Source organism: Balaenoptera ricei, chromosome 8 (assembly GCF_028023285.1).
Source record: "Balaenoptera ricei isolate mBalRic1 chromosome 8, mBalRic1.hap2, whole genome shotgun sequence".
Taxonomy (NCBI): domain Eukaryota; kingdom Metazoa; phylum Chordata; class Mammalia; order Artiodactyla; family Balaenopteridae; genus Balaenoptera; species Balaenoptera ricei.
The window spans coordinates 66,424,356-66,438,586 of record NC_082646.1 but is presented as its reverse complement, the minus strand read 5'-3'; the positions used below and the strand labels follow the sequence as shown (position 1 = coordinate 66,438,586).

The 14,231-nt window shown below is 43.7% G+C and overlaps 2 protein-coding genes and 2 non-coding genes across 13 annotated transcripts in view; 1 reads left to right on the top strand and 3 right to left on the bottom strand.

Annotated features, from left to right (window-relative positions):
- The window catches only part of TRIM66 (tripartite motif containing 66), an 80,004-nt gene that overhangs the window by 1,252 nt on the left and 64,521 nt on the right, over positions 1–14,231 (top strand). For 4 of the 10 annotated variants that reach the window (XM_059931053.1, XM_059931056.1, XM_059931062.1 and 1 more), the window contains exons 1-2: positions 4,773–4,914; positions 7,261–7,399. The exons of 2 other annotated variants lie outside the window; for them this stretch is intronic. The gene's annotated coding sequence lies outside the window, so the exon portion shown is untranslated. Of the gene's footprint in view, positions 1–4,772; positions 4,915–5,160; positions 5,214–7,257; positions 7,400–14,231 lie in introns of those variants that run through there. 4 more of the 10 variants (XM_059931057.1, XM_059931059.1, XM_059931058.1 and 1 more) reach the window with 4 other exon arrangements.
- Positions 1,660–4,834, bottom strand: RPL27A (ribosomal protein L27a). The gene is made up of 5 exons (XM_059931069.1): positions 4,593–4,834; positions 4,127–4,190; positions 3,618–3,693; positions 2,768–2,942; positions 1,660–1,827 (listed from the first exon to the last, which is right to left on the bottom strand). Exons 1-5 carry the CDS (start codon positions 4,593–4,595, stop codon positions 1,699–1,701), a joined length of 447 nt encoding a protein of 148 aa, XP_059787052.1. The 5' UTR covers positions 4,596–4,834; the 3' UTR covers positions 1,660–1,698.
- LOC132371219 (small nucleolar RNA SNORA3/SNORA45 family) lies at positions 1,936–2,064 on the bottom strand. Its single transcript, XR_009504837.1, has one exon. It is a non-coding gene; the product is annotated as a small nucleolar RNA SNORA3/SNORA45 family (small nucleolar RNA).
- On the bottom strand, positions 3,324–3,453 carry LOC132371146 (small nucleolar RNA SNORA3/SNORA45 family). Its single transcript, XR_009504771.1, has one exon. It is a non-coding gene; the product is annotated as a small nucleolar RNA SNORA3/SNORA45 family (small nucleolar RNA).

The following is a 14,231-nucleotide window of genomic DNA, read 5'->3' as shown; positions in this document are numbered from 1 at the left end:
TTCCACTGTAGCCTTGTGCCTAAACTACAGCCGGGCCAGAATACCTGTTCCCTCCAGGCTCATCTCCCATAAAACACCTCCCAACTTGCCTAACCTTTCCAAACTGGGTTTCCTAAATGCATGTTTGCTCTTTCCTGTGTTTAAGACCACTTTCCCATTGACTGAATCACACCAAGGTTAACTGACTTGTCTGCTCGGGTAATAATGGTTCACTTACATGCTAGTTACTAAGAGCTAAACACAAAAATTTAGTAAATGCTTTCCATTTCACTTAATCCACACAATCCTCAAGTAGGTACGTTTACCTAAATTTAAAGATGAGAAAACTGGACTAAGCCTAAGTCACACAGCTATTAGATTTAGATATAAATTTCAAATCCGGCCTGAATCTTAAGACACTGTATTTACATATTTCTGTACCTTCAGTGTCTAGAAGGCATCAAAGCTTCCCTATTATAAGTCCTCCAATAGACATTAAGGGAAAACCGATTTTTACCTTTCTTCACCAGTATCAGCAGAAGATGTAAATGATCCAGTTATTCGCTTATCCAACTGAGTGCCTTCCTGACATCTTTAACTCTCCATTATACAAATCAATTTTCCTTCCCTGTGCTTCCTTACATTTGACCATCCCCAGTATCTTCTGAAGGCTGTCATGACAAATTACTCTCACAGAAAGTCATAGTTCCCAGTCCATTTATGATCCCACAAAGCAATACAGAAACCACCCTCTACCAAACTAAACACGTAAGTAGAGTTTCAGTAGGCTTAAGTAAGTGCCATCTTAACTATTCTTTGGTCAGGGTTCTAGCCTGCAAGTTCTATTATGGGTCAAAAAACTTTCAAAAGCTTGGAAAACTATAGCAAATTATAATTTACCAAGACCTAAGAGAGTCCTATCTGCACACAAGCATTGCTCATCTTGGTTTTGCGGGAGGTAACAAACCCTAGAAAACCTGATTCTGGTTTCTGGCCTTTAGCATTCCCCAAATTTCTCTATTAGATACATTTCACACTGGAAGGAAAATCATTAGCATTTCATGACGTTATTTCTTTGAACATTAAGACTCCTATGCACAGGGACACATAAATCCTGACAACTGCTTTCTAGAATCCAAACCACTCTGATGTATAAAAGCCCTGGTGTGTTTAAAATTCAGCCTGTTGGGCCCCATTCCAACATTTTGATTATGACCAGAATGGTTTGGTCTGAGATGAGGAAGCCAGGTGGAAGAACCTTAGACTGAGGAAGTAAGTTCCAAAGAACCACTTCTATCCTACCACTGACTCATCTTGCCAATACGACTCATCAAAATCTTGTAAAGATCATGAGTTTCCCCCCCTTGAGCCCCATGGAACAATTAAGGGCACATTCTCCCACTCCTTTATAAATTCAGAGCATACAATGCCAATAGGCCTTTCAATGATACGATATATACATTATCAACAGGTATCATTCTCACTTTGTGAGTGAGAAGCCTCAAATTAGGTAACCAGCCAAGGCCTTATTCTAAGTGTTGGTGCCATCTCTTCCATACTTTGAGGGGAGTTCGTAGCAGAGCCCAGGTCCTCACACCCTTACTCCTAGAACCTGTTAGGTGGGTTTCTGTACAGGTAGGGAGGTAGAAGTGCCAAAGAACCCTCACTCAGACCAGAAGAGAAAAGCACTTATCATTTAATGAATCCCACCATGTGGCTTCAAGCTACCAGGACACAAGCCCCACCGACACCCTTAATCTTCTCCTCAGCTCTTCTGCTGAAGAATTTGGCCTTCACGATGACAGGCTGCTTTGGGAGCTTTCCCTTCCCCAGAACTTTGTAGTAACCCTAGAAGAACAGAGAAAAGGGTTTATAATGCACCGTGGCAGTCACCAACTCCGTGATGGGTAGGAAGAAAGATGCCTACCAAGCCACTCCATCTAGGAGCCAGGGAGGGCATGTTTCTGATCTGGGCACTCCCGGGGGCACTGACTGCCCTCGCCAGTGAATCAAGACCAGCAGATTCTCTCCGAGGACTCTAGCACACCAGGACAAGAGCTGTCAGGATGTGACTCTAGTCTCGGGCAGAGCTCAAATCCCTTTCTCCTATTCAGTTACGACTTGATAAGCAAAAAAGGAAAATCACATTTCCAGCAATGCTCCAAGAAGTCATGGTCATCAGAAATGCTCAAAGAAGAGGCTGAGAAAGGGAATTTTAAAACTTTACTGAAAGCCCCCTCAGGATTCCCACCACCTCCATACCCACAGGGGGTAAGGCTGACACAAGGACCAGAACTCCTAATGATAAACAAAATGCCTTTTTTTGGGGGGGGGGGGGGGTTCTCTTCAGATAATGTCAGGCCTTAAATAACAACTGAACATATTAAGATTTTATTCTGTAAGAAACATAAAGGGTCAAGGGCTGTGCCTCATGCAGTCTTGTGTAAAACAGACCAGAGCTAGCTGACCTAAATCACTACCAATAGTTCAGGTGAGAAACCCATACAAATCAGGGCACTAACACTAGGAATAAGATAACTGATTGGAAAATGTTCAAGTGAAAAACGAAGTAAATGAACGAGGGAGTGGAAGAATTACTCTTCAAATGTTTTGCATGAATCACAATTGAACAAGAGTTCAATTTTGGTCAGTAAGTACCCGTGGAAATGCTACGGAAAGTGGAATTGTCTAGTAGGCAGCTGGGTACAGACTTCAGGTGCAAGTATATTATCCAGAATTTTGAGAGGCAAGGGTCCACATAAAGGCAAAAAATATTCAATTCACTCACCGATCGCACCACATCAATGATCGGAGCAGCTCCAGTCTTGTTCTTGGCAGCATTTACCCGTGTCTGCTCACTGACCAAGGTCCACAATTTATCAAGGTTGACAGTTGGGCAGAAGCTCTGGTTCCTCTTTAAGTGGTAATGCCTCATACCAACTTTCCCAAAGTATCCTGGGTGACTGGGAAAAGAAGGCAACCATTTCCATTACCTCACTCCAACTAAGAAGCTATGTTTACCATCTCCACAGTCCATCTCCCCCCATTACAGTGTACGTTGTTCACTCATGCAGAAGAGTGACATAGCAGGTACTCCACTTCTCGAATAAAACAAATCTTTAAAAAGCCACCAAAGACTATCAGGTGAAAAAGACTAGCCTTATTCCATGGAACCAGAGTAAGTCACTGAGAAGGTCAGAGGCAGTGCCAAGACTAGGATTCAGGTCACTTGACAGCTTCTCCACACTCCTGTAACACAGGTCTCCTAAACAAATAGTTAAAATACAACCCCCCCTAATTTGTGGGCGTTAAATGGATCTAACAGTTGTGTAAGTCAATATGATGCATGTCACTAACCCGGTGACTGACTATGCCATGAGGGCCACAGCCAGTGAATAAGGTCAGCAGTTTCTCTTCGAGGACTCTAGCACACTAAGGCAATAGCCGATACCCAAGCGTGACTCTAGCCTCGGTGACAAGTTCTCAGTTCACATCAAATATTAACTTGACAAAACCCAGCCACAGGCAAGGTTTCTGAGTGGTAAGAGGCTTGCTTCCCGTTGAAGATGTTAACTACCCTCTACCCCTAAATCCAAAGCTGTCAGTGTCAGTAAAGGCAGAGTCCAAAAAACACTCACTATTTGTCGAAGTTGATCCTGTGGTGATGCATGCCACCAGCATTACCGCGGCCTCCCGGGTGCTTCCGGTGTTTGCCTGCAGGAACACAAAGCTACATGGCTAAAACAGCCTTCTCCAACCCCTCGATGTTACTTCTCGCAAAAGCATTTCCCCATACTTCTGTACCTTTGCTTCATACCTCTTCCAGCAATGCTGTTCCTTCAAGACTCTGGGATAATCATCACTTTACAGTGTTCCACATCACAACACTAACACAGTACTCCATGCCTTCAACCAATTCAATACTGGACCCCGCTCAATTTCCAAACCCCCAACTGATGTGAAATTCTCTAAAACTGGAACACTAGAGAATTCTCAAAGAAAAAGCCAACAGCTAATGATCAAATTCAATCCAACTCGACTGCACAGAGCTCTGACTAACCCACTTCTCTAAGCTACCTACTTCCTGACAAGCTAGCGCCGTGCAGAGATAGCCCAAGGCCGACCAGGATGGGGAGACAGCACTTACCGATGCGGCCGTGGCCGTGGCTCACGTGGCCCCTAAGTTTCCGGGTCTTCCTTAGTCTGGATGGCTGTGTGGGAAAAGATGCTTAGTGATAAGGCCTAAGGGAAGAGGGGCAGGGGGCGAAGCGTGCCAGTCTGTGAGTGGCCTGTAGGCCTAGGGGTCAAGGATGTGCTTTGTTGCGCCTTCAGCAAAGTCGAGGTTACGGCTTGGCCCGGGGCCGTGCGGCCTCATCAGGGAGGCGCCCGGACACCCCGGACCGCGTGTCTCGAGAAACCGAACCCCAGGATGAACACGCGGCCCCAGGCTCCTCGCCCCGCCCCGGACCCACGCCGGCTACCCCGCCCTGCGGCTGGCCATGCGCGGCCTGGAGAACCGGGCCAAGCTCGGGAGTAGGTGGCTGGGGTGCAAGGTGAGTAAAGCTCGCGGCCTAGGCCAGCAACTATGCGGACGCATTAGAAAAATCACCTACCATGTCAGCGACCGATACGAAAAAGGAAGGGCTCTGCAAAGTCTCGCGAGCTATCGAGCTCGGGGGCGGAGCCAATCGCCTCACTTCCGGTCCGGAGGCCGGGCCGCGGGCGGAGCTTTTTTGGCGTCGCGGGTCTTGAGCGGCTGCAGGATTTGCTGTTTCCTCTTCCTGTGGGGTGAACTTTCCGTCATAGCGTTGTTCCGGAGGCTGCGGGGGCCGAGAGCCTTCTCCGTGCTGTCCAGCGTGCGCTCGGGCTCGGAGGCGGAGCGCTGGCGCGGAAGGCGGGGCTTGGGACGCTGTAGTGCACGCAGCTGCGGTCCAGGTGGGCCGGGCGGTTTTCCAGGGGCCACGGCCCAGGAGTTTGAAGGGGACGCTGTATTCCTCTGCTGCTCACCAACTGCCGCATGCTGAGCAGCCCCATGCGTCTCGCTGTTTTTGGTGGTCGGCTCGGCCCGGGCGGTAGCGGTTGCTTGCTTGTCCCCTGGCCGCAGTGAGAAACCGCAAGGCCCTATTTGACCCTGTGTGCCCACCCGATGTCTCTTCCTGCTCCCTTTAAAGTCTTTCTAGATGTCTCTACCACCTTCTGGGACCTGCTCACCCACACTACCTAGTGGGCTCAAGGTCTTCCTTTCTCCTTTGCTCTTGTGCCATCGTCCCGGGCGTCCTCAGTTTGAACAATCTCAGTTCAGGGACCTCTACGCCTGGTCGCTTTAGGATTCTTTATTCTCCAGACCCTGTAAATCTTCTACCCGCCACGTTTTAATTTTCACTGCAACCTACTTGGCATGCCCGTGACCCCCTCCTCTCCTGGACCAGAGAGCCCCTGCTCATTCTGGACCCTATGCAAGGGTCTCCTCTTGTAATACTTCTCTGACCCATTCAGCCATAGTGGCTCACCTTCCCCCACTGTCCCACCTCAAAATCTAGTACAGAGCTCTTATGTAATTGTTGATCCACATTTGTCTTTCCTACTAGACCAAATTTCTTAAAGGCTGGAGGATTACTTTCTTTTATCCATGGACTCCTAGCTCCTGGCATGTGGTACATGTTCAACAGTTGATCGTTAAGTGAATGAATGCACCTACCCTCACCTCCCTTTCTAAACTAAAGTGCAAGAGACATCCTTTCCGTCTTAAGTCTCAACCAGTGTTCAAGATCACATTCCCTCAGTTACTCAGTGTGTGTTTGGGTGTATTTTCTGTGCCTTGTTCCCTTCAGCTAAAATACATTTTAGCTAAAATATCCTAAATTCTCCCTGTTTCTATTTATTACCCTTGCTCTTTCCTTTTCAGCCAAGCTCCCCAAAAGAATAGTCAACAAATCCTGTCCATTTGCTAATTCATTCATTGTTTAATGCACTGCAGTCTAGCTCTCAGCCTCATTATTTCAATGAAATTGCTCTTACCGAGGTCATCAATTAACTAAACACCGAATTGAATGTACTCTTCATACCACTTATTCTCTGTTGTACTTTACCCATTTGACTTCTTTTTCTAGCTAATCTCTTGCCTTCCTCCTGTCTTTCTGGCTACTTCTCTGTCTTCCTTTCAGGTTCTTCTAAATTTGTCCACCATTTAAGTGTTGGTGTTCTTCAACCTTCTGTCCTTGCCTCTCTTAACTTTTCCTAGTACGCAGTGTTCTTGGGTGAACTCATCTTGGGTGACTTCAATTCACATCTCTGTTGCTGAGCTCCAGACTCGTATATTCACTTAATTTCTGGTTAGTATTCCTTGGACATTCTAAGACATCCTAGATAGACATATCCAAAGACTTTGATCTTCCCAGTTCTCTGGTGCCTTCTTTATTCTATAGCTTGGTGAGCAGCCTTGTCCACCCAGATAGTGATGTCAGGGAGACTTGAAAATTGTCCCCAAGCATTCTTTTCCTCTAATACGCTGTCACCGTGTCCGTTTTTCTATACCTATCTCTCAAATCTGCTTTCTCCTTTTTAGCCCTCGTGCCATAGCCTTCATTAAAGCCCTCATCTTATCTCTTATCTGGAGTTCAACACCCTCCTGTGATCACCCTGCCTGTATTCTAACCCTCCTCCCATCCCTCTGTCCTTCACACCTCTGTCAGGTTGATCTTCCTAAAACATGACTCTCATCCTTTCACTTACTTGATCAAAAAGTCTGATAGCTCCCTATTACCAACAGAATACAGCCCACTTGCCTTTCCAAACTAACCTCAGCTTCTTCCCTACACAAGCTTTCTACTGCAGCCAAACTTGGTGCATCCCTTCTACCTTTTTTCCTGTGCTAGTGCCATTTCTCATGCCTGGAGTACTCATCTTCTTTCTGACCAGATGTCCCGAAGCTTCCTCAACCTTTAAGCCCTACCTTATATTCTTCTTCTTCTGGAGTGTTCCCAGAACACTCCAGCCCACAGTGAGAATAACCAAATACACCTTGCAGTTTACAAAATGTGTCTGCCTGAGTGGTCAACTCTACTAGCCCCATTTTATGGATGAGAGAGTTGAGGCACAGAAGGTTGACTGACTTGCCAGAGGCTATAGAGCTGCTAAGATATAGAGCCTGGGCCTAGCCTTTAGTCTTTTTTCTCCGGATCTCCTGCTTTTACCTTAGCGACTCCTCCCCCTCTGACCTCACAGCATTATGGGCTTCATCACTCCTTCAGTCCTTAATCACATATTGTCTGTTACCAGCAGAAAGAGAGGCCTTGAGAGTTGGGGGCAAGGCCTAGGAAGAGATCGTCCTCTATTTGACATCAAAACTGGCCAGTAAGTGCACAAGTGATGAACTGAGCTACCTAGAAACTACCCTTGGGAAGATGGTCTGTGAATGGAGGTAAGCTGGGCAGAGTTTTGGGAATGAACGGTTACCTTCAGGTGTCTAGTAAATAGGGACTGAAGTAAGGACCAAGACTGCCCAGGGCATGGAGGTAGAGCCTGGTTGATGGGACACTGCTTCTGGATAGTTTTGTCAGGTTCCTTTGTTACAGAGGGGCTACATCCTATCCTTCAGGCCATCCTTCTGAATGGAAGGCCTCCCTGAGCGGACTAGCACTCTGTGTTGGGTTCTGTGCTCACCGAACATTCTCCTCATTGGTGGTTTGATCTCCAGGGTAGGGGGAGTGCCCTGGACAGTTGTCTGGTTTTGGTTTTCTAGCCAGCTCCCTCTTCTTCCCGAGGAAATTATGTAGCTTTAACGTAAGGCTCCTGTGGGGTTTGTCACTGTGGGTCAGCCAGCTCTGAGAGAGCAAACAAAGCTGAATTCTGTATATACAAAGTTAAGTAGCAGCCAGACATGAGGCACTAGGTGATCTGTCCCTCCTCGCCAGGCACACAGGACGTGATGGTGGACATGACCCGTAAGAGGCCTCTTTCTCTGTGGCATCTCTTCTAAAGTAAAGCATGGCCTTGTGATATCTCAGACATCTGGGCTCCCCCAGAGGGTCAGGGCCTCAGAAAAATGCCTGTGAAATGAGCAGAAGGGAGAGGAAGCCAGGCAGCAGCCTGGTGAGGCAGGTATATGCAGTGCTGACCTTTTTGCTCCCTCAGCCCTCTCTCCAGGTGGCCTTGTAAACATACTGCCACCCTGAAGAGGGCCCTGGTGGTCCCTCTCTCTTCCTCTCCTCTCTGGGTGCCTGACTTCATCAGCAGTCCTTCAGACAGCAGCAACAGCATGGGGGCACCCAGCCTTGTTTTCTTGCTCTCCACCTTTAGACTTGGACATTTGGAAATATTATGTTGCTTTCCTTTTTCAAGTAGAAGATTCTTAATTTAAGATGGGAAGAGTCAGGATGTCTTTTCTAAGTGAGAATTTGAGAAAAACTCAGAAATCCAAATTTACTTCAGAAGGAATTTTAAAACTTATATGTAATAGAAAAGACAGTAAAACATTAAAGAAAATTTTGAAAAAAATAAGTGTAAACATCTCAAATTATAATACCTTACAATGCTGTTTTCATGTCTGAATATTACCTTTCAGTTTTTATTTACATCTAGACGTAGCTATCTTCAAAGCTGATGATCATTGTGTGCAAATCCTTTTGTATTCTGCTTTTTGTTTAATACTATTACATTTTTTTCTGTATCACTACCCAGTATCCATGATTATTATTTTTAACAGCTGAAGAGTAATTTATCTTCAGCACGTACTGTAATTTACTAAGCCATTTTCTCATGTATTTTTTTTTCTTGTTCTCATTGTGTTCTTTGCTATTGGAGAAAATGATGCAGTGAACATTTGTGTATATGTGGCTTTTTTCTTCTTCTGTTGAATAACTTGTCTAGGATAAATTCCCAGGAGTGAGATTACTGTATTATAGGGTATAAACATTTTTATGATTCATTTTATGTTGCTATATATATATATATATATTTTTTTTTTTTTTTCCAAATGGATTGTACCTGTACCAATTTATGCACCAGCAGCATGTATAGTTTCCAATTTAAACTACTCCAGGTTCAGGGTTTTTGTTTGTTTGTTTTGTTTTGTTTTTGCTTTTATCAGTAGTTTTTGATATACGGCAATATGGCATTTAGGGGAAAATTCATAGGACCACACAAGATTTTCTTCATTACAAAGTAAAAATAAATATAACTCGAGGACTAAGAGTCCTTCCTTTCTGTGTTGGATAGATTTTCAAAAGTCTCATTGTACTACGTGGCAAATGCATTCCTAACAGCTTTGTTGGAAGCTAGGATGGAAAACCCCGCTGCCATTAAACTCAGAATAGCAGAATGTGAAGGGAGGAATGCCAGGATCTTTGAGGGCAGTTCATCCAATAGCACAACAAATTGAACTGCTCCTCGGTTTTAATTTAATTTTAGATGATAAAATTCATGGAAAGAACACAAAAATTTTGGTTCATTTCCTACCTCTGTTTTCACTAGCTGAATGATTTTGAACAAGTAGCATATTCTCTTTGAGTCTTAGTTTTCTTGTCTGTATAGTGAAAAAATACTGAGATTCATTTGTTCATTTTAGAAATATTTATTGAGTGCGTGCTATGTTCAGGCACTATATATAGGTGCCAGGCAAAGAGGGGAAGGTACCATGGTGAACAAGAAAGACAAAGTCCTGACCTAGGACTGTGTCTAAAACAGGCAGTGAACAAGTAAACAAACAAATAATATATCACGTTCAACACAGTCTAGCATTAGAGTAGGTGCTCTCCCATTACTTGGTGTTTCTCCCTCCCATTTTTTCCCCTAAAATGTGTACAATTTTGATGATAATTTGTTCTGTACTACCCATGCAAACAATCTTTGAAATTCTAACTCCCAATGTGGCATGCAATGACCTGCTCTGTTATTCCTTGGCAAGGTTACAGAAACCCAGTTAATATCTCCCTTCTCTCACATCTGGGTGTGGGATATTAAAGGAGGTGGTTTGTAAGCAAGGTAATATAGGTGAGGTTTCCTGTCCGTCCTTCCAGTCTTTCACTTGATGTTTCATTTAGTTCAGGTCTCTTCATGACTTAAAGCAGAACTGATTGCTGGTATATTCTGTTTGACTCATGCTGTTTTCTTATGTTTTTAAAAATTTAATTGGTTGCCAACGTTTAAAAATTTAAATAAAAATCCGGATTTCTGGTATTTTGAAAAAACTAAGACTTGGCAACACTGGACCCACACTCTTTATATGGCTGTCCCCTGGAGGCATTTGAATTGGCTACTCCTGGCTTAAGTACATTCTGCCAAACTATCCCCTTCACTTTCCCAGGTCAGGGGAGATAGGAAGGAGAGGGAAGAGCTAAGTTATGGTGAAAAGGAGGAAGGGGATAAAAAAGAGATCATTTGACCTTCCCCCCTTCTCCTCAAATCAGAGACCCATTGCTGTGCCTTTAATTTAACCTTTACCCTCATAGAGTTAATTCAATTGCTCTTCTAAGACAGAAATGAAATACTTATTTCTTTATATTCTTACCCTGGGTAGTACCCACTGGTTTGGAAAGCTGTGCCACCCCCCCCAAATGCCCAGAATTGTTTTTCAGAGTCTAGTGCAGCAGTTCTCAAAGTGTGGTCTGAGGGCCCATCAGGGGTCCCTGAGACCCTTTCAGGGGTTCCACAAGGTCAAAACAATTTTCATAGTAATACTAAGATGTTATTTGCCCTTTTCACTGGGTTGACATTTGCACTGATGATGCTAAAGCCAAAGCCAAAGACGAGTCAGTGTGTTCTTCACTGCCAGGCATTTGCTTGTAAAGAAAAGAAAAGAAAAAGAAAAGAGCCAGTTTCACTGAAGAATGTCCATTTTTATTAAATTTCAATTCTTTTTTTTTTTTAATAAATTTATTTATTTATTTATTTTATTTTTTGGCTGCGTTGGGTCTTCGTTGCTGTGCACGGGCTTTCTCTAGTTGCATTGAGCGGGGGCTACTCTTTGTTGCGGTGCGCTGGCTTCTCATTGTGGTGGCTTCTCTTGTTGCGGGCACAGGCTCTAGGCGCGTAGGCTTCAGTAGTTGTGGCACGCGGGCTCAGTAGTTGTGGCTTGCGGGCTCTAGAGCGCAGGCTCAGTAGTTGTGGCGCATGGGCTTAGTTGCTCCGCATCATGTGGGATCTTCCCGGACCAGGGTTCGAAAACATGTCTCCTGCATTGGCAGGCGGATTCTTTTTATAAATTTATTTATTTTTATTTATTTATTTTTGGCTGTGTTGGGTCTTCGTTTCTGTGTGAGGGCTTTCTCTAGTTGCGGCGAGCGGGGGCCACTCTTCATCGCCGTGCATGGGCCTCTCACTGTCGCGTCCTCTCTTGTTGCGGAGCACAGGCTCCAGATGCGCAGGCTCAGTAGTTGTGGCTCACGGGCTCAGTCGCCCCGCGGCATGTGGGATCTTCCCAGACCAGGGCTCGAACCCGTATCCCCTGCATTGGCAGGCAGATTCTCAACCACTGCGCCACCAGGGAAGCCCGGCAGGCAGATTCTTAACCACTGCGCCACCAGGGAAGTTCCTAAATTTCAATTCTTGAATACAAGTCTTTTTAATATTTTATGTGAAGAAATTGGAAGTATGCAAAAAGCGCCTCTGCTACTTACCAAAGTGAGGAACTGCACTTGTGCTACTATTTGAGTTGCACGCTGCACTAGCCTTATTATTATTATTATTATTGTAGAACAATAGTTTTATTTGAAAGAACAACTGACAGACAAACTGTGATTATTCAGGCTTGGGAATTTGGCAGATATTTTCTCAATGAAGTGAGCCTGTCACTTCAAGGAAGAAAACTGACAATATTTGTTGCCAATGATAAAATTTGAGTTTGCAAGCAAGAATTAGATTTCGGGTGAAGTTATAGCTGCCTCCATGAGTTTGACAACTTCATAATAGTTACAGAATTTTCTGATGCAATTAGAGGTGATATTAAAGAGTGTGATTTTTTTCTATAATGAAACATGTCAATATTTGCAGCATCTGTGTAAATCATTGAACCAGTATTTTCCAAATCACCAATGCTTGGTGTTATAAAAATTATGCCTGGGTAAAAGAGCAGTTCAAAGTGTAAAACAGACCAGTGGATGTTAATATAACAGAGTAAGAAAAGTTCACTGATGTAGTTTCAGATTCCACATTACAACTAACCTTTAAGAAACTACCGCTTGTTAAATTTTGCAGTAGTATCAAAGAATATCCACAATTATCTGATAAGGCTACTAAAATACTCCTATCTTTTCCAACTGTATAGCTGTGTGAGGCTGGATTTTCTTCATATACTATAAACAAAACAACATGTAACAGATTGACTGCAGAAGCAGGTATGGAAAGCCAGCTTCTATTAAGTCTTCTGTTAAGCCAGACATTAATGAAATTTGCAAAAAGGGAAAAACAATGTCACTCTTCTCACTAAATTTATTATTTTAAAGTAGTTAATTTTTCCTGAAAAGTATGTTATTCATGTTGACTTGTAATAGGTTTATTGTTTTTTAATGAATTAATATTTTTAAATTATCTCAGTTTTAATTTATAATATAGTAAATGGCAGTAGATATAACCACATAAACAAAATCTCTTTGGGGTGCTCAATAATTAAAATATGTAAAGCAGTTCTAAGACTAAAAGGTCTGATCTTCTCAAAGTCTAATGAAATAAACTCAACCACGTTTAAACCTTCTAAGAGAGATTGCCCTCACCTCGCCTACTATGGCTGCTCTCTGGGAAATAACTGCCCTTTGAGCCTCAGAATGAATTAGCGGTGAAAGCCCCCCCATTACTTTATTTAGTGGCATCTTGCTGGGCCCGCAAGAAGCCTGGTCTCCCCCAACCCCCTCGTCCTTTGTCCTTAATGGGCTTGGCTCTGAAAGACTGTGGATTGAAGGTGAAAGTTCTCTCAAATTTGCATAATTACAGAGCTCCGGATTTGAATTAAATGATCTTTGGTTTTTTTCTTAAATAAGTACAAATATAAAACTAGGTGCACTCTTTCTGCTCTTATACAATGACAAAACCTAATACAGTTTATAAATTATAAAAAACCAAAACAATCAAATTAACAATGTTAATTTCATTTGCAGATGATGTGTTGCTAGACGAAACTGTCACTACAGCTTAAGTGTGGTGGACCCTGTTGTGGCTAAGTTTAGCAAACTTGTGCCACAATGATGGTGCCCCACTTTCCCCACCACCTTTGTCTATTCCAAGTACTGTGAAGCATTCATCATTGTGTGCCATAATCTCATTTTAGCTTCATGTGGCAGGAGTGCATCATTTACATATTGTCTGCTCCTTTCTCTTCTCATTAGCCTGAGGCAAAGTAATACTGCTTGGTAAGAACTAGATCCTAACTCTTAACACTGCCTCTAAAATCTCATCATGATGAATATATAGATGATCCGGAATATTTATACTTTAAAAAACTCATCAGAATGAAACACTAATTTAAAAATGTTGGCAGAGAGAGCTCCTGAGGACATGTGTGTGGACCTCAGCTTGAGAATCATTTCAGTTTAGAGTATGGAGTCTGAAATCAGACTGACCTGGATTTGAATTTGAATTTGAACTCTGCTGTTTACTGTCTGTCTTTGTGCAATTACCCAACCTCTCTGAACCTCAGTTTCCTCATCCTGTCTCTGATGGTTTTATTTAATTTTTAAAAATATCATAATCCCTATCTCCAAGGGTAATTGTGAGGATGGAGATAAAGTATATAAAGCACCTGGCATAAACTTGGCATTTAATAAATTTCCTTCTCTTTTCCAAAATGAACTCTTGGATCAAGCTTGTCCACTAATAAAGAGAGGCACAGGTAGATCTGGGACACTTGAAGGCAAACAAACCCTGTAATAAACACACAACCCAGCATACCCCTCCAGGCTTTGTTTTCCACAGCAAAGATGCTGGACTGTCTTTTGGGCCCAAGTGAGAGGTTGAGTCTGTGCCCTGTTGTAGGGCATGAGCCTCCAGTTCTGGAGAGGGACATAGCCTGGACTTCTGAGGCCTTGGTCTCTGAGTCCTTTCTGGCCTGTCCAGGAATATCTGTCTCCCCAAAGAAGCAAATCACTCTGCTTTGTGCTTCACTTACAGGGAGTGGAGCTTGCTCGCTGTACACACTGCTTCATGCTTGAGGATATTAATGGAAAAGCTCCGGTTCTGGGCACATGCATGGGCATGGATATAGGTGTGAGCTTTATGGGGCGACCACTAGCTGACCAGAAACACAGAAGTGGACAGATAGAGGC